The sequence below is a fragment of the Exophiala xenobiotica genome, assembly GCF_000835505.1.
Source record: "Exophiala xenobiotica strain CBS 118157 unplaced genomic scaffold supercont1.7, whole genome shotgun sequence".
Lineage (NCBI taxonomy): Eukaryota > Fungi > Ascomycota > Eurotiomycetes > Chaetothyriales > Herpotrichiellaceae > Exophiala > Exophiala xenobiotica.
This window is the reverse complement of record NW_013562488.1, coordinates 2,523,158-2,549,586: the sequence shown is the minus strand read 5'-3', so window position 1 is coordinate 2,549,586 and position 26,429 is coordinate 2,523,158. Positions and strand designations below refer to the sequence as shown.

Sequence of the window (26,429 nt, the reverse complement as noted above, 5' to 3'; positions counted from 1 at the left end):
GGGCAACCGAGTCTCTAGAGTTTCTGGACCATCTGTTTGTTGTTGTTTATTATTGATTCTGGCAACTTGGACCATGGGTTCGGACAAGAAGATGATTGTGCGAGCCGCTCCCAAGCTGAGAGATGTGAAGCTCGAGCACGCTGTGTATTTGCCTTTACATGAAATGAAACCTACATACCATGGTATTTTCCGGCTAGGAGGGAATAGCCAGATCAGAGGCATGAAGGATTGGCTATAGATTGGCCCGTTAAACCCGTTCAGGGCAATGAGGCGTCGCTAGCCCGGTGGTCGGGCGATAAAGGCCGTGGAGGAGCAGCCAGGTCGAAACAACGGGGGGGGGGATGAAATTGCGGCGCAGGCACTAGCGAGACACGCTACGGACTCATAATTAGCAACAGTGGAGGCACTGGAGGTTTGCGACCTTTGGGGTGGCCTGAACTCCGATCAATGGCCCCGATATCGACCAATGCTTAGGCCCTGTCCCTGCCAAAGCCTCCGCTAAGGCTGTCGACATCTTCTGATCCTTCCCCACCTGCCCGAATACGAAATCTGCATTGACAACTTGTTTTTCCCTCCTGTCCTGTCAGTGCTCTTGTTTTCAGCCTGCTACTGCTGGGCGGTTGCGATGCTTTGTGTGTCGAATAATACTGGCTTCAACGAGCACCCGAGTGGGAATTAATCTTCCTTTATGTCTCTGGGGAAAGCCTGGCGAGGGAGGATGATAATGGTGGCCAGTAGCTCGAGGATAGGCGACTCTCCGTATCGTACCATAGGACTCCGTACATAGTAAGGTACCTTTCTGGACGTGATGACGATACGAAGCCAGTCGGATCCTGCAATACTTGCCTCACCGCACGGCAGCTAACACCCGTGTGAACCATTCATCAGGCTGAAAAAACGCCCCGGGGAAATTCATGACCGCCGCCTCTCGCAGGCCTAGTACCGTTGCGTGCACGATGCGTTCCAAGCCTTCTACCACGATACTGTGCATGATTTGGCCTTCCGGTATCAGGTGCCGAGAGCGTGTCATATTCGTGCGAGGTCGACCTGCAATAGACTCGCGGGTCAAGGCGTAAATGGTAGTAACGGCCTGCAGTGTATCTGACCTTGGGCCGCTCCGTATGGAGACTCCATGATGGCCGTCCGTCTCATCATCCGACTCACCGAGCGGCGAAGGCGAAGTCGTCCTAGATTGAGCCTTAGGAGCAAAGCCTCCCATTCTAAACTCGGGCCTGAAAAAGCTCATCCCCTCCCAAGGCTCCCTCGCAGCTATGGAATTGGGCCTCTATTCCCCTTTCGTTTTAACCTCTGATCCCAAGGGGCCCGCAAAAAGCCAGCCAGCAACCCAGCTCGCCAGCCCGTCTCTGGCTCTCCATTCCTCGTCATCTCGCTCATCTTGCGGATCTTTTCTTGTCTCCCTTCCTCCCTCCTCCTGGCTTTCCAATACCCTCTGACCCAGACGCTCGCTCACACAATACACCACACACCCGTTCCACCTTTCCCGGTTCTTTTGTTGTAATATCTTCCCTGACCCCCATCTTTTCCCAACCACATCACGCTCGTTCACTTCCACGCTTCCAAACCTGGCGGCTCCAAGTAGTTGGGACAGCTGGGAAGTCGCCCAAGGATACGACTCTGGCTCGCGTCCCTCTTCGTTTCAAGTCCATCCACCTCAACCTCACCACCATCCTCGCTCGACCACCTTGGCTGTCTATCCTGACAGCAACAGCAACAATAACAACAACCCCGCCGCCGCCGCCATGGAGGACGACACGCGAAGCAACAGTGGTCAGACGCTGCGTCCCTTCTCCCAACCCGCAATAAACTCGAGATTCCCTTCGTTAAGACGCCTGAATTCCACCGAACCCTACCGACATCGATCGTTACCTGCTGAGCCTTCACCTGGCTCCGACCGTGCCAGCAGTGAAATCACCTTCGCCGTTCTTTACGACGATGGCCCTGACTATCATGTCGGCCATTATGACGAGGAAGGATCCATGAGGACAGCCCACAACGGACGCGACTCGATCAACTCTTTTGCCCCTTCCTTCCGCACTCGCGACTCAAGGATGGTCAGCGACGACCATTACATCGGTCAACATCCAGACTTTGTAGCCAACCAGCGGTTACTGGCAGAAGGTTACCTCAATAATAATGACTCGTATTACGACCAATCCGTCCCTCGTTATCCCACACAATCGGAAGAAACATTGGCTATGAACGCACTACATAATACATATGGACGCGATGAAAAGAGACCCCTTTCACAACAGATGTCTCCACCCATGGACCGTGCCCAGAGCAAACATTCCCACGAGTCTTGGTGCACTTGTGACGAAGACCATGGACACGGCTTGGGCATGGGCATGAGCGACAAGAAGGATCCAAGCAAGTTTGATCTGGAAGGTCAGAATGGTCCTGCCACGCCTACGCCTTTCCTCGCTCAAGAAAAGGGTCCTGGCGGCCCTGGTGGACCACCTGGCGATGATAACCCCTACAAAGTAAGCTTGAGCTCACACCTTTAGCAGAACCAGATGGCTAAGCACGCGTGCAGGTACAATTCAACGGTCCTACTGATCCACTCAACCCTAAGAACTGGCCTTCCAAGCAGAAGTGGGCAGTCACTGCTCTCACTGCGTCATTTACTTTCCTCTCCCCTCTGGCTTCGTCTATGGTCGCCCCAGCGCTTCCTCAAATCAAAGAAGACTTCGGCATTTCCAATACGATCGAATCGCAGATTGTGCTGTCAATTTTCGTCCTGGCTTACGCAATCGGCCCCATGTTCCTAGGTCCTCTTTCTGAGTTGTATGGACGTGTCATCATTCTCCAATCGTCTAACGTGGTCTTCCTGGCCTTCAACATCGCTTGTGGTTTTGCTCAAACGAAGCAGCAGCTTATGGCTTTCCGTTTCTTATCTGGTCTTGGTGGGTCTGCTCCCCTCGCTATTGGTGGTGGTGTGCTCGGAGATCTATTCAAACCAGAAGAACGTGGAAAGGCCATGGGTATCTATGCTATGGGTCCTCTCCTTGGTCCTGCCGTCGGTCCCATTGTCGGTGGTTGGGTCGCTGAGAAGTCGACCTGGCGCTGGATGTTCTATGCAAGCTCCATCGCCAACGTTTTCATCCTCTTGGGTGGCTTCTGGAAACTCCGCGAGACATATGCGCCTTACATCCTCCACAAGAAAGCCAAGACGATCCGTCAGCAGACCGGCGACAATCGCTACCGAGCAGATGGCGAAGGAGAGGTCGACCAACCCGTCTGGAAGAAGATCGTCAAGACAATGGGTCGATCATTCGGCATGCTGTTTACCCAACCGATTGTCCAGGTCTTGGCTGTTTACATGGCCTTCTCCTACGGTATCCTCTACCTCGCCTTGTCCACCTACTATGAGCTTTTCCTCACGAGATATCACGAAAGTGTTGGTATTGCCGGTCTCAACTACATCTCTCTTGGTCTCGGCTTCTTCATCGGCGCTCCTGTCTGCGGAAAGTCTGGTGACAAAATCTACCAGAAACTCAAAGCCAAGGATCCCCGTGGCAAAGGAAAGCCCGAATTCCGTATGCCCCTGGTCATTCCATTTTCGCTCTTCGTCCCTACCGGGCTGCTGGTATATGGATGGTCCGCACAGGCGCAGACTCATTGGATCGTTCCTAACATCGGCGCTTTCCTCTTTGGCATTGGCACGATCGCCGCGTTCCAATGTGTTACCACCTACCTCGTCGACTCCTACGGTCCCCTCGCTGCCTCTGCTGTAGCTGCAGTCACCATTCTTCGGTCATTGGCTGGTTTCGGCTTCCCACTGTTTGCACCTGCCATGTACAAGGCCCTCGATTATGGATGGGGTAACACTGTCTTGGCTCTTGCTGCCATCGGTATCGGTACTCCAGTGCCGATCCTGTTGTGGATCTTTGGCGAGAAACTCAGGAAGAAGAGCAGTCTCACAATGAAGGGTCCTCCTCCAGGCAAGGGTGGCCCAGGAGGTCCAGGAGGACCTGGCGGCAAAGGTCCGGGTGGTCCTGGAGGCCCCATGGGTGGCAAAGGTCCCGGTGGTCCTCCAGGAATGGGACCCGGTGGTATCCCCAGCGGCCCTCCGCCTCCCTTCCCTGGTGGCCCATCCAAAGGTCCTGGCGGAAAACACTAACCGCCCTGATTTATCGCGACATGAAACGACATCAAAAGAAAATGAGCCAACAGCATTATATTAATATAACCAACCACCTTCACCACAACCTTGTATCTATGTCGCCATCTGTTGAAACTTATTCATATGTCATGAGCGGGACTGGCGTTTTGGTCTGGGTTTACCCTGGAACGGGAATCTCCTATTTGATGTGCGCAAGAAAGGGCTGGCATATGGGAATGCACCCCTTTCTACGTCATATGCTCATTGGATTTGGATCAGTCATCCAATGGGGTAATGTCTCTGTTTGAGAAGAATCGAGGTGAAGAGCGGTGGCAGGTGTGGAAGGATTGATTTGAACGGAGTGACCTGGCTTGGACGTGGGAACGGGATATGGAGAAGATGGAGAATATGGAGACGAAGAGATGGGAATCTTTATTATCTTTTCCTTGTCGTCGTTAGAAAAGGAGCGCGAATACGACTCGAGTTCGAAAGTGTCATCTTTTCTATCATATACATAAAAGCTCCATTATATCACTGAATTGACAGCTCAAGACAGCAGGGTACGACAGCAAGGCAGTATGGAAATTGGCAAGCAGACAGTCGAGGAACCCGGTGATTCACACGCTTGGAGCTGCGCAAACTGGGCGTCCGCCTAGACCTTACTTGACCTGACTTGGTCTGTGGAGGGTTTACGGGGTAGGTTGAATCATTTTCGCTATTGCATCCAGGTTCATTACATTCCGTCCATGTCTGGAGTTGCGAACACACCCAAGGCGAGACAGAACGTTGCGAGGCGAGACAGGTGGGATTCGATGTGGCTGTGCTGGTAGGAGAATGAATGGTGCTTACTCCGGACTTTTTGTCTTTTCCCTGCTCTTCACTACATGTGTACCGACTAGAGTACTAGTATCGTGCTATGCGGAGGGTACGAGTACGAGACATTAGACTCCGGAGGTGAGGCCAAGCAATTCGACTTACTATAGTAATTCAATGCCAGCCCAGTCGATTCCTTCCGGCAGGATGGTTCGTGCATGGGTGGAAGTGGGACTCGGATATACCGCGTATTAGCTAGCGAAGGATTGCAGATGCGGGAACGCGCGCGGACGGACGAGATTTGGGGGCCCCGACGACTACCTAGGTAGAGTCGCTGGCAAAAGTCATGCACCTGGAGTGGCAGAGCTGTTTCTCCGTCGCGGATACGAAGGACGTGCGTGTCTGAGACTGGGCCCCCAAGACAAGAGGACTCGAGGGTGGCCTTGAGACCGAGGGTGGAGAACTCGTCGTATACAGTTTGTGAATGATATGAACTCGACTTGGGGGAAAGGGAAAGAGAAAGGAAAAGATTGTCCGTGACAGTTTGGTTGGTGGGTGCATTGCGTACGAGTACCTACTACGTAGGTATTTGGCGAGGCTGTCATCATATTTTACGTGTACCGGAGCGTTGGTTCCTCATGGAGTAAGAGTACGAGTACTCCGTACTTACCATGCCATAAGGTACGTAAGTAATAAGTGATAGGACATACTCGCAGCATAGTATGTGTTGAGGCATCCCACGAGCAATGTTGAGGCTTAGTTAGGTGCCGTCGTTACCCGGACGGCCGGGTCGTGTACTACCTACTGCGTAGTATGATGAACGTCCCTTGACTTTGACTGATACAGTATGCACATGTCGGATAGACCGATCGGCGGGTGCGAGGCTGAACAAATAGCAAGGCTTGTGTCGCTACGGAGTATTTCGGACAGGAATAAGACAAGGATGGGGTCACTATGAGAATTGACCTTCAAGCTAGGGTGTTAGATACCTGCGAAGCAGCACAGCTTTCTAGTTACCCAGGTAGATCAAGTGAGGAGGATAAGTAACTGATACATCGTACACCCAGCACTTTTGCTAATTTTCCATGAATACATCAATACACGGAGATATCACCAGTCAGCTTGTCACCCTGACGCGCTTTGTTCCCATTTCCAGCTCTCAGAAACACCTCGAAACGCCGTAGACCCGAAAGTAAAACAGACAGCCGCCATCCCATGATCTATTTCAATCGTCAATGTAAGTTACGTCAGAACTCCGTGCGCCCAGTTTCTCGCTGAAGGCTTCTCCCAAGCAGGAGCGGTTGATCTCAAGTATAACGCCAAATATCAGTAAAAAGCAAGGTCGCACCAGGATAAAACATTGACAAGAAGGGGATAAACGGAATTGCATCCATAAAACGAATGCGACATCTGATAAGAGCATGCATACGTCGCCACGAGACCTGGAGCAATTGCAGCGTCAGGCGCTTAGCTGGGTCCAGTGACCGAAACAGACGGTAAAGGAGCCCCGTCGCTTGCGTTCCTGGCGTGGGTGGCATTGACGTTGGGAGTGACATTGACAGGTTCAGTCGACATGAATGTCGGCATGGAAGGGATGCCAGTCTCTTGGTCCACAGTCGCAGCCTTGTTTTCCGTCAAGCGCTCTTCGTCGACGGACTGAACCATCGCTTCGTCATCATCGGAGGAAGGTTTCTTGCCTGTGATTTTACGCACAGTACGTTTCGAGAACCGCGAGATGGCTCGGAACACCTGCGCGACGGGGTGGAAGATGACGTGCAAGACCTTCGAGATCGGTCGGAGGACGACGGTCATGGCACCAACACTCCCGTTGAAGACGACTGCGAACCAGGCGTCAGGGAAACAGCGGACCAGGACACCCCAGAGCAAGCATGGCAATGCGGTGAGGAGTGAGATGGCCCATTGCACACCGTTCAGTCGAGTGATGCTGAATGCCTGACCACCGACGAAAATGATCATGATCTGTCCACCGACCATGATACAGTTGATGCCGATGAACCAGAAGTTGCGGTGGATGCCCTCGAAAATGTTGAACTTGTTGTCCAGCCGGCGGTTGTTGAATTCGTTGAATATCTGCATCCAGACAAACGAGTTGAAGACGATGGTGTTCAGTTCGATGCGTTGGTGCATTTCGTAGCTGAAAATCGACATGCCCGCGAAGTACAGAATGAATGTGACAACAAGTTGGTAGATGGCTTGACCAATGATCATTTTCCACATGTTGATGGTGATCAGAGGCTGGGACTTTGGCTGAGGTGGTCGGTCGAGGATCTTCTTGGTTGGTGCGTCAGTCGCGAGTGCCAAAGCAGCGAGCGTGTCCATAATCAGGTTCACCCAGAGAAGCTGTACTGCTGTAAGCACAGAGTGGTTCGAGTCACTAGACACGGCGGACACAAAGGTCAGGATCACAGCTGTGATGTTGACGGTGATCTGGAATTGTAAGAACTTCTTGACTGCGTCGTTGACTGCGCGTCCCCACATGAGGGCGGTGATGGTCGAGGAGAAATTGTCGTCGAGCAGAATGATGGAGGATGCTTCCTTTGCGACTTCTGTGCCAGCAATACCCATACTAAAACCGACGTCGGCCATCTTCAAAGCAGGGCCGTCGTTGGTGCCATCACCCGTAACAGCGACAGTTTCGCCCAAGTGCTTCAGACGGCTGACCAGAATGCGTTTGTCCTCTGGCGACGAACGAGCTAGGACTCGCAGCTTTGGAAGCATGGCGTCCATTTCTTCGTCCGAAAGTTGCCGAAATTTGGGACCTTCCATAACAATGCCAGACTCATCAGGACGGAGGATACCACAATCGACAGCAATGGCGCGGGCCGTGGTGATGTTGTCGCCGGTAACCATGCGAACCACAACGCCAGACTGTTGGCATTGAGCCACAGCCTCGACGACACCTTCTCTAAGAGGATCTTGGATACCGACGACGCCTACCCAGGTCATGTCATGGAAAACATCGTCAAACACGACCGATTTGGGATCCTCCTCGAGCGTCTTTGCGCCAGCTGGCGGCCATTGAGGGAAGTCCTTGTATAGTATACCGATGGTACGAAGGGAAAGTTGTGCGTAATCGTCGATGGTGGCAGCAATAGTTTCCACATCTTCAGCCGTCATATCGACCACTTGGTAGGGCCTTTCATGTGCATAGATGCTGGAGACAGTTTGGGTTGCTTTTGAAAGCATGATCTCCGCTGCCCCTTTCACGAGCAGTCGGTAGCCACCATTGTGTTTGATGACAATGCCCATACATTTCCGGCCGGAGTCAAACGGAATGAGCTGCTTGACCTTGTAATTTGATCGCTCGGTGGCCAGGTGCTCCAGACCAAGTTGTTCTTTGGCAAGGGTGAGCATTGCCACTTCTGTTTTTGAACCAATGAATGTTGGAATGCCTTTCTCCTCGCCTTCAAATGCTGTACTGTTGAGTGTGATGGAGAGGCGAAGCAGCTCCTTGAATTCTGCGCCCAGCTTGGTAAACATATCTGCGAAAGAAGCCGGCGATGGCTTTTCGCTGTTGGAGGCCGGCGAGGCCGCAAATTGCTGGTCTGGTCCAAGTGTACCAGCAACAACGGTCATCTTATTCTGCGTCAGTGTACCGGTTTTGTCAGAGCAAATCGTCGTGGCATTGCCCATGGTCTCGCAGGCCCGGAGGACCCGGACAAGATTGTTTTCTTTCAACATTCTTGTCGTCGCAAATGCAAGCGCCAGAGTGACCGCTAGAGGCAATCCTTCGGGGACGGCCACAACGATGACAGTAATGGCGACGATCAGAATATCCAAGAATTCTTGCGCTTTCACAGGACCCGGACGATCGTCGGAGGACAAGTTTGTGAGGAACTTGATCAGGAGCACGAAGAACAAAAGAACAGCAGCAGATGAACCGAGGCCACCAATCCAATTTGCTAGCTTTCCAAGCTTGACCTGCAAAGGAGTTGGGTCATTGTTGGTTTGTAGACTCATCAAGATTTTGCCGTAAGAGCTGTTCGTGCCAACGCTGGTAACAAGGTATGTGCCGACACCTTCAAGAACTTTAGAACCGCTGATGATGAAAGGATCCAACTTGGCAGTCGCTGTGCCATCTTGGATACGTTGCCAGACTTCCTCACCAGGAGTCTTCTTCATCTGGTCGGACTCGCCAGTCGCAGAGGACTCATCGCACTTGACGCCGTGGCCGGAGATAAATACACCATCGGCAGGAATGGCGTCACCAGGTTCGAGGTGAAGCACATCACCCACTGTGATATCGTGGACAGAAATCTGGATCGATTTGCCGGACCGAATAACCTTGACTTCTCGATCGTCTTTCCTCTTGCTGAGCTTAACAAACTGCCGCTCTTTTTGCCAGTCATTTGCGGCACCCACAGTGACAACAATGGTGATGGCAACGCATATAGCGACACCTTCAACCCATTCGACGCCGGTGCCTGCGTCGACGGTTTCGTAGATACCCAACGCCAACGAGATTACCGCCGCAATCGTAAGAAGAATGAGGATTTTGTCGTTATAAGCCCTCCAAATCAGGACTAGAATTCCATCGGGCTTGCGTTCCGGAAGCCGATTGTCTTTGAAAACGCGTAACCGATCGTCAAACTGATTGCTTTTTGACTCTCGTTGCTCAGATTTCGCTGGTGCGGAGGACAGTGGTATATCTGCAAAGGCTTTACCGTTGCCGGCTGCGGTTGCTTCCTCGAAAGACACGCATCCATCTAGGCGATTCTCGTCGACTGATAACCCGGCCGTGAGGCTCGTTCGGAGCCCTTTCTCAAGCCCTCTCAAGCCGCCAAGAGCTCTGAATGCTGAAAGTGATTTCGGATTGAGGAGCTTGTTTAGCTGACCGGGAGAGAAGGCAAAAGGATTGTTCTGAACCACAAAATCCTTCTCGTTGCCCTTGTCCGGTCGCAGGGCGTCTTCTGGAGATTCATACTCGAGGCTAGATTTGGAATAGGCGGTGGCAGAAGAGGTCGCGGAAATTCCGGAGTTGGATCGAAGCCGAGTCGAGCCATCGGCCGATTGCGAAGTTAGCGTTGCCCCGTCGAATGCGTGTTTGCGTTCTGGTGAGGTCGGAGACAAGTATGAGCTTTCATCCACGGCCGACTGAGGTGGTGTTGACATGCTAAGTCCCCTTCTGTGACTCGATGGCGTATCGTATTCTGACAGATTCTATGGCCACAGTTAGTAACTGAAACACGACGAACCCAAGCATGGGATGTGTGTTATACCACATACCGATGTGTCCAGGGTGATTTTGGGCGCCGATGGATTGTGGCCTGCCATATTTGAATATGACGGAAGCCGCGATAAGCCTAGAGTAAGATGCTAAAACTCGAAAAATATGGCAGATAGCATGACCTCTTATTCGGCCTTGTTCGAAATGAGCCTCACGGTCGCGAATATGGGTTGTACTGGAGGTAGCTAGTGCGAGGCGACTGAGCATATAAACATGAAGAGAAACGAGAAGTTTGCCTTGCGATGATACAAACCTTGAGCATGTCCAACGCGGGCAGTGCGTGAGGGCTGGCAATTGGAAGGTCCCATGTTGTTGAGCTGCCCAGAAGGGGGCAGTGCAAAGTAGGTGCAGTCTGGGCAAACGACGCAGTTACACAGGCTGGTTGCCCCCCCAGTTTTGATGTTTGAGCAGGCGCCCAGATTGCAAGATCCGAAGGTTGGTATGTGGGGTGATTCATCTGTTTCAATTTGGCGCCTTATCCACGGCGATGATATGTGGTTGATTCACCAGCATTATTTGGCCCCTTTAAAAAGTGTTTGTTGGGAGAACATCGGTTGCCTTTGGCGCCTTATACGAATCGGTATAGCCACGTACTCATCCATATAGCTTCACCAGGTCTTAAGGTTGAGGATGGCTCATTGTCGCTGGTTCACAGATCTCATTCACCCCGTGACCGAACAGAATCCGAGACCGTACCAAGAAAACATGGTTGCCACTGTCGATAACAAATTCTGTCATCACTCTGGATTTGGGGCTTGGCCGAGGATCTGTCACTCCTTGGCTTCTTGTCTGTTCTCTTGGACTGCGTCATTCAGCTCGACGAAAACGATGGCATTTGGGAAGATTATTGCCTGGATAGTCGAATCATTGATACGTGGACACCACGAAGGAGAAAAATGATGCAGGCTGAAAGATGATGAGATTTGGGCACTTAGAATTGATTGCCTGAATCGAAGACGTTCTTACTCGTTCCCACGCCACTGACAGCCACAAACCTACTTGATCACGTGGACAGCCCCGCCACAAAAGTGGCTGAGCAAGACTATCGATTTGTCCATGTGGCTTGGCAGCTCAACCTTTGTCCACAAAAGGATGAATCCTCCGATGACACTTCCACTCACTTCCTACCCATTCAGGCTTGGGAACCCGTGGAGGCGTATCGAGCTGCCTGAAGCCTCCAGGTCGACACGAGTGGTAATTGTCGGTGCTGAGTTAAAACCTTGCTGCTGTTGCAGTTGGGTGCTTCAGACTTGGTTTGACTACCGAAGACACGGTATTGATCATGTACCTACACGGTGAGACCGGTTCAGCTACCTTCCTTGACTCTCAGCATGATGTAGCCTGATTCCGCATCTCACAGGCATACGTACACACTTTTCCAGATTCGCCTCCAAGACGAGTTCAACATGAACAACGCATCAGCCTTGCTCAGCCCGCTCGCAAGTCATGCTAACATTGCCACGATCATCTCCACTGAAGAGGAGGTATACCCATATTCGAAAGCCTTTCGGCCGTGGATCGACACCAAGCCGCTTCTTTCGACAGGTTCATGGACCTTTCTGCTTGGGCCCGTACGAAGAACTCCCATGCGGTCTCCAGCGGCCAAAGACTTACAATCCGTCCAGCAACTTTGAGTCTGCCTGTGTGGAAATATTCGAGGCATTGGCACGCAAGCCTTGACCAACGCAGTGCCTCTACCACAGCCAACTCGGCATATACTTCGGCTGTTGGTTCATGGACAAGGATGTCGTCAGAGACCGCGGCTATCAGCGCTGCCACATGTATCCGTACAGCTGTGTACATGCTGAACGCTACGCCTGTCGACGGAAGGGGAAATTCGAGACAATAATCATGAAGACCATCCCAGATCGCAGACCTCTTTGTGTACAAGACACCAGAATGTTGTGAGCGCAGCTTACGCTCCCACTCATGCAACTCATCAAGCACAGCCCTTGCTCGTTGAAGACGCTCCTGGAGACATGACAGTTTCCACCTCTTAGGCATATCTTGCTTGACTATTTCTGGCAGGATCTTGAGAGCGATATCGAGCATGGTGTGCAAAGGATGTTGTGCGAGGTCCAGGTCCTTCTTCCAGGGGAATTCAACCCATTCGGGACTCGATAAGAATGCGCTCTGTCGGTTCATGAAGAGGAACGGCGCCTGCATAGCACGATAGCCGTAAAAGTGTTCCTGAGCAGATTGCGTGCTCAGGCCGTGTAGGCCCCCATGGAAGATCAGCGCTCCCACTCCTGAGAGATGGCGGTTGAAATTGTCCCACGACTGGTTGGCAATGAGCTCCGACATGGCGCATGTGAGTGCCGTCAGCGATAGCATGGTTGGACATATGCTTCGATCACCTTCCGAAAATCGTGTCAACGCAAACCGCAGTTTCTGTAACGCACGGGTCTGGACATATGCTGCATGCAGAGTCATGTCTTCATTCTTTCGATCTCTTCCGATGATTGCCAACGAAGCGGCAATAAGAGCCTCCATCAATACTTTGGTTTCTGGCCTTCCCATATCCAATGTTGCCGACGTTACCCATGTGGAACAACATATGGAGAATTTTCTCTTGGGCTCGTACTGTATCCGTTCCAAATTGGTCTGCGACGGGAGATATTTGTCTTGGAGAACCGTGGTGAGGGCGTCTCGATAAGTCATTCCAATCAATCTGGCGCCGAATTCCAGGGAAATGGCCCAAAGCCAAGGCTCAGTGTCTTCGGAACTCACGAAAGGATCTCGAGAGATCGACTCGAGGGATGAGAACGTGGTAGGCCCTATCGCTTCTTCTCCAATGGCTTCAGCCTGCTCCAGCTGCTTCGAGGACGGCTGATTTGTCCGGTGAGCGGCCGCTTCTGTAAGTTTCTTTTCCCTCTGCCTTCTCCTGAATGCTTGCACATTGGCACGGACTTTTGCTCGACGGGCCTCCGCCCTTTCTTCCTCTGTTCCAGGGACCCGAGGTCTGCCGATCGGCATTTTGCAGCAGCGAAGTTCTTCTCTGGTTGAGTCTTCACAATGTCAATGCCGAATCAGAAATCAAAAGGACGGGCGTTTCATATTGAAGTACTCTGGCTTCCCGCGGTTAGCAATACTTGATGGGCCATTCTCTGTTTCCCAGCCCTGACAAGGTGACACTGTTGGTACTTGGCAGGGCTGTCCTCATGGTCATCTAGCCCGAGGCTCCACCACCCTAGCCTATCAGGTAAGAATGCTCTCTTTGGTACTACTCGACTGCGAGATGTAAGCGCATACAAAAGGACCAAGCCATGACCAGGCCATTCGACGGTTGCATACGGAGTAGTCCTTGCCTTGTTGCATGGGCTGACACGGGCCAGAAGCACTATTATCTAAGGTACACTAATCCTGATTCAGAAAATGGTCGCGACGTCTCATTGGCCTTTGAATCCAGTGCAGCTGGGTGGCTTCTTCTAGAGTCTCACCTCGCTGATTCTCGCACAAGAGCGGCAATCTGCTCCTTGCATTCTAGCCAAAGACACAAGGATTCCTGCTACTCGTACTGGTGGGCGACGTTATACTCGTGGTTTCCCGCAGTCGTTCCAGGTACAGGACCTTTTTTTAACCAACCGCAGCCCCAGGCTCACGCGCGTTTCTAGGAATACGAACTATTAGCAAGCAATCCAGACACCCTGGATAGGACTTGTGTCATGTTACGGCCGCTTCACGGTCCTGCCTGCTGAATGAATGGCTACGGCTTTGCATGGGAGTGTGTGCCGCAACGCCTGAACGTTTGTTTGGGACCGCCATTACTCAGAATCACAATTTGCTTCCGGAGGTCTCATCTGCCAACTTTTGGCACTGTTCTCGGCCGTAATGCAATGCAGTGCATGCATCAATATCTCGGTTCAAGCACCTGAGTCTACATATGATACATCCAGTCCACTTTGCGAGATATTTTGTTTTCGTCGATCTAATGCTGGGCTGACTCATAAAGTGTATTCACAGTTCAAGGTCGGTCACTAAGTAGACAGGACACGCCGAGAGGTCGAGTCTTGCTTACGGCTAGGTGCTCAAGTCAGGTCAGCAACGGTGTGATATTCCGTGCTGCGTCGTTCAGCCGCCTTAGCATTGACAACCAAGCCGAAGCGCCCGATAACAGAAGTGACGTCGCGCGTTTTGAAGGGTAAGACTCATTCAAGCAACCTGACCACTGCGGTGTTTTTCGCAGGCAGGCATGTGAATGCGACATTTGGGTCCGCCATCAACGTGCCACAGAGCCTTCCGGGATCCCGAACCCAAGATGCGAAAGAGCCATCACGGAAGCAAGATCCTCATTGATTGTCCCATGCATGAAGATTGGCTCCAAAGACTTCGAAGCAGCTGATCGCGGGCTCAAATGAGGATGTGGACCGATCTCGACGCATCAAAAAGAAGCATACCTCGCAACCACCGTGCTACAGTTCTATGCAATGCTTCAATGTCGACAACACCGACATCATAGCGTCGGATTCAAATTATCCCAGGCCCTGGGGGAATGCTATGACAAGTCGCTTCGACGAACACGTAGTTGATAATAAGAATTGTCGGAATCGCAATGGCCCACTGGGAAGCCACGTCTACCATGTTGTTGCTTAGCAGAGTCCATCGCTGAGGAGGGCGATTTTGACGCTGACGTTTTACTGCCTGTGCGTGCCTGTGGTGACTCGTAGATGATGGCAAGGCAAGGCCAGCTTCACTAGCCCCTGGAATTTGGAGTACAGTACTCCGGGAGGTACCCAGAGAATGGAGTAGACTCCGGTGCCATCCCCGGCGTCAATAACCGCGGTGGATGCCCAGCGGATGCCCAATAGGTGCTCAATAGGTGCCTCATTAGCCGCCATGTCGAAAAGCGCAATAACCGGCGAATGAACTTCTCCGCATTGACGGGTGAATGATGAAATGAGCCGCCTCGCTTCATATGTGGAGGTGTTTTAGGCGGTTTTCTTTCCTGACGCCTCGAAAGACTATAAACAGCATCAACGTCTTTCTTAGGCTGAAGGATACTGGTGCTAGGTTTCCTGTACATCGACGTCGAAATCATATTCAGATTCAATAGAGGGACTGCCAGGACAGACGGAGGAAGCTATCGACATCTAGTGAGATTGGGCTATCTTCAAACGAGTCGCAGTATTGGAAAAGCCTCGAAGATGGCGCCACCAGCAGTCTTAATGGTAGGTACTGGAGAGTACACTACGGGTTTCGTCTCAGGCGCTGCGTCGACTTCGGACAAGAAGGTGGGAGTTGTCGGCTTGACACGTAAGTCCTTCGTCATTTTTGAACAACAGCCCAGCACACAGCATACTCGTTCCGCACAAGTCGTCGCAATGCTCTCGCTTTTCATGGGCAGGGCCATCATTGCATGCCGCAGCACAGCAAATACCATGGAACTGATCTGCGGAGGGCTAACACGTAAAGTACAGTCTTCGATCTCCGCCGACGAGGAAAAGTATCAGACCTGTCCATGGCAGGCGTGTCTGGTCAGAAATTCCCCGCCATCAGACAACATCTGCAAAAGAACATCTCGGAAGCGTACAATGGACTGGACGTATCTTTCCAGTCTTTCCCCTCTGACGACAAATCCAATCCACAATCCTACAAGACAGCCATCGACGCTCTGCCTCAGGGCTCGGCCGTGACGATTTTCACGCCCGACTCAACGCACTACGAGATCGCCAAATACGCCATCGAGCGGAGGATCCACGTCATGCTCACCAAACCCGCGACGAAACTCCTGTCTCACCACCTCGACCTGCTCGCCCTGGCCCGGAAGCACAAGGTATTCGTCTACATAGAGCACCACAAGCGATTCGACCCGGCGTACGCGGACGCCAAATTCCGCTCCCGCAATCTCGGGGACTTCAACTACTTCTACAGCTACATGTCGCAGCCAAAGTCGCAGCTCGAGACGTTCAAGGCCTGGGCGGGCAAGGAGTCGGACATTTCGTACTACCTCAACTCGCACCATGTCGATATCTGCGAGTGGATGGTCCGAGACGCCGGTTGGCGACCTGCGAGTGTACGCGCGAGCGCGAGCGTTGGCATTGCCGAGTCGGTGGGATGTGCCAAGGGCACGGAGGACACGATCACGCTGCTCGTCGACTGGGTGAGGAGTACCGATGACAAGCGCGCAACTGGGATATACACGGCGAGCTGGACGGCGCCGATGAATGCAGGTGTGCATTCACAGCAGCATTTTCATTATATCGCGTCAAAGGGCGAAGTAAATGTCAACCAGGCGAAGCGTGGGTATGATGTTGTGGACGAGAATGATCATTCGGGAAGCTCGTTGAAGTGGTATAACCCGTTTTATATGCGGTATGCGCCGGACGAGGAGGGTAACTTTGCTGGCCAGGGTGGGTATGGATATGTGAGCTTTGAGAAGTTTGTCGACGGTGTAACGGCGGTGAACGAGGGTAGAGTCAGCCTTGAGGAGTTGGACAAGAGAGGCCTGCCCACGCTGAGAAATACTGTTCTCACAACGGCCATACTGGAGGCGGGAAGGAGAAGTCTGGATGAGGGCGGTAGATCGATTGAGATTGTGGGAGAAGGGGACAAGATTGAGTTGAAGTAGGAAAATCTGCGACCAAGTTGAGGCAACATGATACATGTAATTGTCCTAAGGATGACTGCGCGATTCCTCTCGCCTGTGTCTCCTAGCCAAAGAGAAGAATTGAACGACAATCTGTATCGACAAATGTTGTGGCAACCTGATCTCGTCTCGCGACGGGCTTGTCGAGAAGCGATGACGATTGTCGACTTTTCTCCATGGTCTTTGCATCAAGCATGCGCCAATGTTTGGAAGTCCACTTTGCCAATGCAAACATTTCGTGTGACGTCTTGGGTCAATATAGCGCCCATCGAGGGAATTGCCTTGTGCCAATACTTGCCACAAAAGTGGCAAGTATGAGCAGCAGGCTCCGTGCAGCCTCAATGCCGCGCCGTCGCTGGTATTGTCATCGCCGTTGATGATTGATGGCAATGCTAAAGGAAACACATCCTAAATTGCTCCTCCTTCGTGGTAATCTCACTTGGTCGAGCCGGAAGCGCCGTCTTTGCTACCTCCGCTAATGACTCTCGCCAGTCTCTCGGTGAAGCTATGCGTCCGGTGATGCTCGGCCTTCTTTTTCGCCTTCTCTTCTGCTATTCTTCGCTTTCTCTCCTCGTCCGTCTCTGGAGTCAGTCCAGCGTAGGCACTATCCTGCTGCGTCGGCCCACCCACAGACAAACTTCTCATCCCCATACCACTCCGGATATCAGGAAGCGTGCCATTGGTGCCGGGTTCGACGTACAACTTGGACTCTGCGAATTCTCTCAATGCAGCTAGTTCCTCTTGGCCGCTGGCGAAACTGTGCGACGCCCTATAGGGTGGGAGTCGGTCCCTTGACCCGTCAGCTGAATCCGAGTATGGCGGTGGCGCTGCTGACGGCTCGGCCCCCGATCTCGCTGGTGAGTTAAGCACAGTTGTCATCTTGGGCAATGCTGAATAGTGTTTGAATTGTCTGTTGTTGTTGTCGCTTTCTCAGAGCTTTTGTTCCAAGTCTTCGACCTCTGGCAAGGAAATTTAAGGTCCTCGTCGTTGTTGCCATGGGGTGATCATCTGAGCCACGACTGATGTCAAGCCTCCCACTCTTGGTGCGTCACATGGGGAATTCGAAGCTCTCCGTTGGCCAGTCTTCCGAAGCTAGCCATTTCTGTGTCATGCGAGGTGGCGAGACCACAATTATTTAGAACCTCATTCACAAGGGGTCTTCTCCCATGTTACGAGTACTTGCCTTGCGTTCGTAGAGTGTCATGATCGAACGTGAGAAAAGACCAGATCAAGGTCAATACCAGATCGAGGCGTTATTGAAGTGTAGAGCTTGAGTGCTTGTGGCGGATATTGCGCAAGACTCTGAAAGCCCCTTCCGAGGCTCTTCATGATGGCGGATCTTAGAAGATTGGTCTAGGCATCTTTGAACTCAAGTGCATCGTTTGCTGCTTGTCCATACAGTGAGGCCAAGAGAGAGTCAACGAAAATCGACTCTATAAATGGGAATGCGCTGGAACAAGACGACTTGGCAAGTCTGTCAGGGCTCACTCGGCGTGGCGACAGACAGTTCTTATGGGGGCCCCAGGCGGCAGGTGGAAAGACTTTTGGGCTCACCAGGCTGCACTTGAACCTGTACAGTGGTAACTTTGGTCGCTACCGTGGCTCACAAAGTTAAGTTAGGCTTGGGGGGCTTCAGATCTCGGTACCAGCGACGCCTGGACCTTACCGTAGTTGATCTCGTGCAAAGGCCAAATTTGGGGGCTCTCCATCTTGTAAGCGATCAACTTAGTCGTTCTCAGTTAGTCAGGGCGCTGCCCGCGCTCCTCGGTGTGTCTTGTTGGCGTCTCGGCAAGTATCATTGTGGTTCCACCTGTTGCTTCTCTTCTTCTCCCTTTCATCCTCTTACCACTTCCAATGTCTCTCTCATGACCAGCTACGAACTGCATGAGGCGTCGGAGTCCACTGCCGTTGAAGAAAATGTTTGCAGGAAAGCCCAGAGAAGGATCCCGTGAAGCCGGGTTTCGTGTTTGTTGGATCTCGACTCTCCACTAGCTGACCCAGTGACACTTCGCTGCATCACCGATATCTGACAATTCATCTCACGGGAAATCCTGACATGTCGGCATTGACCCTTGGTATCTTCCTCCTGGATCAGGCAGACTTCTACGGCTTGAAATTGACTTGCTGGGCGCATCTTGCCAACGAGAGCATGACACCCGGTTATACCTCCAAGCCCAATCCCTAATAAGATTGAGGCTTGGTATTGCAAAGGAGGTTTTTGTCGACAGGCCCTTTAGCGGGTGATGCTCGTCAGCTGACTCCAATCAGCTCCGTCATTCCACCAGACCAAGCTGTACCAAGGAAACCGTCATCGTTCAGGCGCTGGCCAAGCTGTCGCCAACTTATTGCTTTCAATGACACCGAGGCTTAGGGAGCCCATGGGAGCCTCACTGCCTCCGGCGCGGAGTCTTATTTATTGGAAGTCATCCTTGGCAAACACAATCAATGGGTAGAGGTTGGCCACTCACGACCTCCCCGAGGGTCACTATGTGGCTAAGCTGGTACCTACATTGGCTAGGCGTGTTTGAGGTCGAATATCAGAGTCCACCCTCCACTCCGGCCCTGTCGCTTCTCAGACAACCATCGATCCTTTCCTTGGCAAGCCCCGTACCACCGCACATTCTGTCTGAGCAGCACTGGTCAATGATCACCTCTCAGCTCAGATACCGTACTCAGCCTGTCAAGTGCAGTGCACTGACTCAGATCAATATAACGAAAGTTGCATCAACAGCCTAACGAGTCTATTGTCAATCGTCCCAGAATACAATCGAGCCTCGCGGTGTGTGGTGATATGCCAGCCAGCCACTCGGCTGGATATAGCCATTGGGCCCAGCCTCAACAGCCGTTCCTGCAGCAGAGCGGACCGAAATGGCAGAGTTTGTTCACGGCTCACTCTTTTGGCCTCTTGAGCCACGAGTTTCGAAAGTTAACTCATACCTGGATTCATGCAAGCGCTGCATCAATGCCACCTGCCACGACCACACTACCCATGCCAGCCGCATCAGCCCCAGATTAAATGTGACTGCTAAGCCGCTAGCAGATGGATAGGAACGGTCAGTCTGCAATTTTCAGTACCAAGCCAGGCCATTGCTTCCAGCTCAGTTGTGGCGCTGTAATTCCCCGGCATCCTGTCACGAGCCGAGTCTCATCTGGAGAGCTGCAGCAAAACAAGGGTAAGCTGATGAAGGATCCTGGTGGCGGATCTTATACATCCCAACCTCGCACCCACACGACAGCTTCCTTTCTGTGTTACTTCTATATCATCTTCCTCTGACCTCCCCTCCGTGGAGTACAATACACTCATTGTTTGTACAAGTCTTTCTTTCTTACTCCACATCATTTGCACAATGGCCTTCTCAAGGCTCATTGCGATACTCTCGTTCTTGTCACTCGCTATCTTCGCATATGCTGCACCCTCCTCCTCATTATCAGCACTTACGACACGATCTAATAAGGTACACTTCGAAGTGACCCTGACATGGGAGGACTATTCTCCCAGTGGAGGGAAGCCACGCAAGATGATCCTCACTAATGGGACCTTCCCTGGACCGGCATTGAAGTTGAAGGTCGGCGATGAGGTGGACTTCCTCGTTCACAACGAGCTTCCTGATCCCACAGCGGTCCACTTCCACGGAATCGTGCAGCAAGGAACACCTTGGTCGGACGGCGTGCCAGGTCTTTCACAAAAGCCGATCGCTCCTGGTTCTTCATACCTCTACAAGTGGACCGCTGATGCTTCAGGCGTCTACTTCTACCACGCCCACTACCGCTCGCAGATGATGGATGGCTTGTACGGAGCTATCATTATCGAGGCCGCCGATAATGCGCCCAAGCCTTTCACGTTGATCAGCAATGATTCCTCGGCAGTTGCAGCCATGGTAGCCGCAGAGAAGATTCAAGAAACCATCTTCGTCTCCGACTACAACAAGTACACCTCGAAAGAATTTCACGAGCAGGAGGAAGCCGCCAATGTTGACATCGCTTGTGCCGACTCCATCATCCTGAACGGCAAGGGTTCGCAATACTGCTTGAGCCGGGGTGAATTGACAGCCTACACCAACCCAAAGGCCACCGCTCTGCTTGCTGCCGTGAGCCCATCGCAGCTAACTGACAAGGGCTGCTTGCCTCCCAACCTCCCAGCCACACAGGGAAACTTCACATTTGCCATTGACACCCTCCCCGCCGATGCCTACTTCGAGTGCACGCCGTCCACCGGCGAAATGGCCACTTTCGAAGTCGACCCGGCTAAAGGTTGGGCTGCCTTCACCTTCATCAACCCAGGTGGCTTCGAACTTCTCAAGTTTACCATCGACGGCCACAAGATGTGGGTGTACGCTGTCGATGGCGGCTACGTGACCCCCCAACGTGTGGACCAAGTCATCATCAACAACGGCGATCGTTACTCCGTGCTCGTCCAGCTCAACCAAGCGCCAGCCGAGTACTCCATCCGTGTTGCCAACAACGGTCTCAACCAAGTCATCAGCGGGTTTGGTGTCCTCAAATACAAAGGCTCCTACGGCCCCGCGTCATCCGACCCCAACGCCCTGTCCGTCATGAACTTCGCCGGCACCAACCTGACTCAAATCGTCCCCTTCAACGACAACAAAGCCGCGCCATTCCCACCAAACCCGCCCGCAGCCGCAGCCGACGTCACGTACATGTTCAACATTAAGAAGCTGGGCCGACCTTTTGGCGCATATCAATGGACGCTCAGCGGCATCGACGGCTTCAACACGTCCATGGAAGACGCGATGCCCCTCCTTGACCAGGACCCAGCCCAGGTTCCCGCTGACGACCTGATCATCAAGACCAAGATGGGCCAGTGGGTCGATTTGATCATCAAGACCCAAGGTCCTCTCGCCCAGCCTCACCCAATGCACAAACACAGCAACAAGGCCTACGTCTTGGGCAAGGGCGTTGGCGCATGGAACTGGTCCAGCGTCGCTGAAGCTGCGGCCGTGCTCCCGAACACCACGTTCAACTTTGTCAACCCACCTCTACGCGATGGGGTAAGTCTAACCACCCTCCCTTCTCCTGGCATGCATGATGTGCTGACATAAGTGTTATAGTACACCACAACCGCCGCTGAAGCGAACAACACCTGGATGGCTCTGCGCTACGAAGTCGTCAACCCTGGTGCGTTCCTGTTCCATTGCCACGTCCAGACCCACATGGCTGGCGGCATGGCCATCGCTATGCTCGATGGCGTCGATGACTGGCCGACCGTCCCTCTTGAGTATGCAGATGGCAACGGTATGACCTCCACGCTCAAGAAGAAGGGCCGGAAGCATCCCATCTCATCATAACCGGAACACTCGAATCCGGCTTTCTTTTTTGTCATTTTGACTATTCAATGGTCCGGTCCAGGTTGCATTGGTTCGGTACTTCAAAAATTTTGGGGCGGATGCGTGATGGGATGTAGTAGGATGGCCTGCATTACTAGATCTTTATTTTCTCTCCATGTTTCACATAATATTGGAGTGGGCATACCGTGTATGTATGCAAAGTTTGGTGGTGCGCAACATATAATGACCAACCCATATTCCATGTGAGCATATACATAATGATGATGAGCTTTCCTTTCTCTTTCACATCTGTCATTTCGCTGCTCTGTACCGATTCAAGTTCCTTCGTGCCCTCCCTTTGTACCCATACTCACGCATATACATGTTGGCCATTCGGTTTGGCACGCCATTGCGTGATATACTGGTACAATTACTTGCACGAACTGTCATGGCCCGTCTCGATTCGTGACCCCTCCACTCTCCATCCCCATGACATTGGAGAACGCCCATCGATTCATGACTGTCAGCCACTGATCACGACCAGCGACCAGTACTTGAACGATCCGCCAACCGAGCCGTGGGTTCGCCGGAAGGAGGAGAGGGCGTACAGATCCATAAAGTCAAGCCTCGACAAGAGAAATCTTGTTCTCGACTGGGTGTAACTGACCTAGGTCCTAAACCATGTTCGGGTGTAACCGTTCAAACTCCCCAACACCGTACATGTACGTAGTCCCCCCAGCCCACCATGCACGTCCGAAGTTCGATTGCGAACTCTCCCTGCGCTATCACATCATATCATATCACCATCACGTCGCACGGGAACAGTGGACACAGGTGTACATGACTTCACCACCTCTTTGTTCAAAGTTCTGACTCGTCCAGCGGCCGGTGGTTGTGCGACAGTAAAGCTACTCGCTATCAAGCAACAGCTGTGCAGCATTTCGAACCCTGCTCTTTTTCAGGCTTTCTTCGTCCCGGTGTCGCAGTAACTTAGCCTAGCATCCCCTAATGTAGTCGAGCCGGAGGGACAGAAAGTTCAGGGGCCAGTAATTGACTACTAGTACCCAAGCTCGAGCATGAGACGATTATGGCTCAATCTTCACGGGACAGGTGGCTTTTGCCTTTCTCGAAGGCCTGGCCTTGGTAAAGTTTGTCCTCGTGGCGGTGTGTTGTAGGTACCAAGGGGCCACATACAAGTAGTAGGAGACTAGTTAGTATCCAGGCGCCGGTCGTTGGAAAGCGGACTCTCTCGAGCGCAGGACTAGCTCTGAGCATGTGCTGCCTTTCACTCGGTGCAGGCGCTCTCGCTCTAGCCTGCATCCTTTGCAGCGCCGGCCGTGGCGATTGATGCTACCTTGAGCCTGCCAGTGGGACGTGAGAAGCCGAAGATTGCCCAAGTTATGACGGGATTCGAAATAGCCGACAAAAATAATGGATGCGAACCTGACTCTTGAACATGATTCGGCGCCTGAAGGCTTCGCATTAAATCAATCCAGGACTGTTCATTAAGACTATGTACGGCCACCGCTTGATGGCATAATTGGATAACACAGTAGGAGAAGGGTACTCTGCTCAATCAACGCCACGCCAATGCAAACGCTGTTCGTATGTGGGTATCTCATGTTCTGCGTAGAATCATCATCCAAGGAACCTCTCTATCCAGTCCCTCACGGCTAGCCAGAGGCTGCCTTGTTTCGTTTCATCCATCTCCTTGATGCCCCGTATGGTCTCCACGGGCCGTTGAGATTTGATTTGGTCTTCGCTGAAGAAGTTGCCATGGAGGCCATAGGTGACCCGCTGAGTGAGGTGAATGCGAGCGACGACCGTATTCATGTCTCTCGCATCAATGATCCAAAGTTCACTTACAGCGTCAGGTCGACAATCGCCATTTGAATCGAGCTGAGACTCATCGAAGACATAGGTTAGTAACCAACCATCATCTTCATTCTGGCCGTTTCGACGCGACACGAAGCGTGGTTCTTGAGTGTACCAACCGGGTGGCAGACGGAAAACTGAGATGGGGTCATCCTCGACGTTGGAATCGACAATTTCTTGTACCGTCCTGGTGTCCACGCAGCCAGTGATGTCTTGTACAGTTGGATCCTTCTTGCCTCGCTTGATCAGAGTTTCTGTGTCGAACTTGACGAGACAATCGATCTTGACTGCTCTACCAAGGGCGGCACCAAAGGAGCCCTCGGAAGTCGAGCAGCCGTAGACATACTTGACCCAACCCATCCCTTGCCTCTCATGCACGCTTGGAAACTCGAAAGGAATGGCGCTCAACGCGAACTGATAGTTAATCCGGTTTTGGTCAGGATCGTCCATGCGGAATTGGTAGTAATACAGTCGACACTGGTCTTCTTCTTCCGTGCCATCAAGTGAAATCGGTTGTGGTGCAGCGACGTCACCAGCGGAGAAAACAAGTGAAGCCGACGTCAATCGAGACGTTAGCATATTAATATTGATAGTTTCGACCCTGCCGCTGTCTTTGTTATTGACTTGATCATCCCAAGTATTGGCGGTATGAAATATACAACAAGCTTTGGTCTCAAACCAGCGGATTTGCTCTGGCGAGTGCCTGGGAAAGACACCGAAGCGTGACTTGGAAGCAGGGTCATAAGCGACAACCGCTTTATTCTTTACAAGGTTCAAGGGGTCAAGAGATAGAGGTAAATCCATGATGACAGTGTGGTTGAAAGAAACCCCAAAGTCGTGCATCATCTTGGCCGATGATATGCCTGGAATCGGTGCATTGAGTAGCCTGGTCGGCCTATCCAGCGGTGTTGTGGAGACAGCCGGCAGATGTGTGGCAGGAATGATTGAGTAATGTACATATGGTGGTGCAAAGGTCGAGTGGAAGAGGACCAGCTCTCCCGTTCTGGGATCGACTCGTGGATGTGCTGTCGTCCATTCTTTCATAAAGCCGAGCAAACCAACCCCCCCGAAGCCTGAGCCTTCTTCGCCACCAAGCTCACCTTCAGCTCGTTTTCCATTGTACCAGCCAATGGTCTCCAAGCCTGGAAGGCTGACTCGCATGGGCGGACCAGACTCGCAGGTTGCAAGGCCCCGACCATCATGAAAAAGAATACCTGTATTTGCAACGCTGATTTTCTTGATAGCCTGTACCGAGCCTGGCAATCTTGACAAGATCACAAGAAAGATGGTACGGAAGACCAACAGAATGATGTTGTATAGCGAAGACAGCGGATTGACGAGAGTCGCAATACTGGGTAGGATCGGAGTACGTAGGTGTTTGGAGGTTGTTGTGGATAGGAAGACATCAGTCAAGACATACTGGTTGACGAACTCAGGTTGAACTCCGTCGACGGTCCTTGTGAATGCCACGCCACTGAGCATGCCATCACCATCAAACCAGTGGGCATCTCGACCCAAGTCCTCGTTTGACACTGGGTTGCCCCCATTTCGAACGTATTCCCCTCCAATCAGCTCTTCCGGGATCGTGCCCGTGTATTTACATGGTGTCAACGGAACAGTCTTATGTACAGGAGCAAAGTTGCCGCTGAGATATGGATGTGGATGGCTCTTTCTGCGTTTTGAAGGGTTTGGAAAGGGCGTCATCTTTGGAGGGGAGCCCGGTGAAGGTTGTCTGTAGACATCGGGGTTGGAACTGAGAAGTCAGGCTTGATGATACTCGTAGTCGTGGGTACGCCGGGCGAGCGACTCACAGAGGTCTTCGCAAGCACCTCGGTCTTGTCGATCTTCGCGCGCTCTTTGCAAGGCCGTTGATGAGATGTCCGTGTCGTTGTGACTTTGACGTGGCTAGTCTTGCATCTAGAGAGAGGCGTAGTCTTGACCTGAGCGCTTCGAGCATATACCCAGCCAAGGTGGGATGAACACGTCGTGGTGGATCGGAATCACGGAAGACCAAGTGGGAGCAGGAAGTGAACATCACCTGTTATGAGCATGGTAGCAGCGAAACAAACATTCACACATGTCAAGAAGGATTGCAAGCGATACTTAGCGGCAGTGAATGGACGAACCCACATGATGTAGCCATGACCAAGGACCAAGGACGTGACTATGAAGCGGAGAAAATCGCGATGCCGAGCAGATCGTATGAGGAAGTGAATGTATGAGTTCATCGAAAGCGCTTCGTACCGCAGTACAAATGCAGGGAAAAATGGCCCGCAGCGAAGTCTTGCATGAAGCTAGGGTGACGCAATGTGAGTTGGCACCTGCAGCCGGAAGCTTTGGGACTTAGACAGGGTACTACCATGCTAGCGGGGTGGCTAGGAGCCACCGTAGCGCGATTCCGGCAACTTTTCCGGGAGTTGGTCTGGCTGCTTTTAGCCTCACTAGCCCTTACCAGCCTCGTGGATCAACGGATTGCTCGGTGATGCTTGTAAGATCTGT

General features: G+C 52.3%; 7 protein-coding genes across 7 annotated transcripts; 3 read left to right on the top strand and 4 right to left on the bottom strand.

Annotated features, from left to right (window-relative positions):
- Positions 1-1,254: 1,254 nt before the first annotated feature.
- On the top strand, positions 1,255-5,238 carry PV05_11632 (uncharacterized protein). The gene is made up of 2 exons (XM_013455136.1): positions 1,255-2,501; positions 2,555-5,238. The coding sequence occupies exons 1-2, from the start codon at positions 1,761-1,763 to the stop codon at positions 4,139-4,141; spliced, it is 2,328 nt and encodes a 775-aa protein (XP_013310590.1). The 5' UTR covers positions 1,255-1,760; the 3' UTR covers positions 4,142-5,238.
- A 1,165-nt stretch (positions 5,239-6,403) lies between these two features.
- On the bottom strand, positions 6,404-10,231 carry PV05_11631 (calcium-translocating P-type ATPase, PMCA-type; the record flags this gene model as incomplete). Its single annotated transcript, XM_013455135.1, has 2 exons — positions 6,404-10,117; positions 10,184-10,231. 2 exons carry the CDS (start codon positions 10,229-10,231, stop codon positions 6,404-6,406), a joined length of 3,762 nt encoding a protein of 1,253 aa, XP_013310589.1.
- A 1,417-nt stretch (positions 10,232-11,648) lies between these two features.
- Positions 11,649-13,160, bottom strand: PV05_11630 (uncharacterized protein; the record flags this gene model as incomplete). The annotated part of the gene is made up of 1 exon (XM_013455134.1): positions 11,649-13,160. One exon carries the CDS (start codon positions 13,158-13,160, stop codon positions 11,649-11,651), a length of 1,512 nt encoding a protein of 503 aa, XP_013310588.1.
- Positions 13,161-15,140: 1,980 nt separating this feature from the next.
- Positions 15,141-16,922, top strand: PV05_11629 (uncharacterized protein). Its single transcript, XM_013455133.1, has 2 exons — positions 15,141-15,437; positions 15,602-16,922. Exons 1-2 carry the CDS (start codon positions 15,329-15,331, stop codon positions 16,750-16,752), a joined length of 1,260 nt encoding a protein of 419 aa, XP_013310587.1. The 5' UTR covers positions 15,141-15,328; the 3' UTR covers positions 16,753-16,922.
- A 283-nt stretch (positions 16,923-17,205) lies between these two features.
- On the bottom strand, positions 17,206-18,099 carry PV05_11628 (uncharacterized protein; the record flags this gene model as incomplete). The annotated part of the gene is made up of 2 exons (XM_013455132.1): positions 17,206-17,624; positions 18,012-18,099. The coding sequence occupies 2 exons, from the start codon at positions 18,097-18,099 to the stop codon at positions 17,206-17,208; spliced, it is 507 nt and encodes a 168-aa protein (XP_013310586.1).
- A 517-nt stretch (positions 18,100-18,616) lies between these two features.
- On the top strand, positions 18,617-22,354 carry PV05_11627 (uncharacterized protein). The gene is made up of 2 exons (XM_013455131.1): positions 18,617-21,779; positions 21,840-22,354. Exons 1-2 carry the CDS (start codon positions 20,118-20,120, stop codon positions 22,074-22,076), a joined length of 1,899 nt encoding a protein of 632 aa, XP_013310585.1. The 5' UTR covers positions 18,617-20,117; the 3' UTR covers positions 22,077-22,354.
- Positions 22,355-23,533: 1,179 nt separating this feature from the next.
- PV05_11626 (uncharacterized protein) lies at positions 23,534-26,170 on the bottom strand. Its single transcript, XM_013455130.1, has 2 exons — positions 25,742-26,170; positions 23,534-25,683 (listed from the first exon to the last, which is right to left on the bottom strand). Exons 1-2 carry the CDS (start codon positions 25,963-25,965, stop codon positions 23,694-23,696), a joined length of 2,214 nt encoding a protein of 737 aa, XP_013310584.1. The 5' UTR covers positions 25,966-26,170; the 3' UTR covers positions 23,534-23,693.
- Positions 26,171-26,429: the final 259 nt, after the last annotated feature.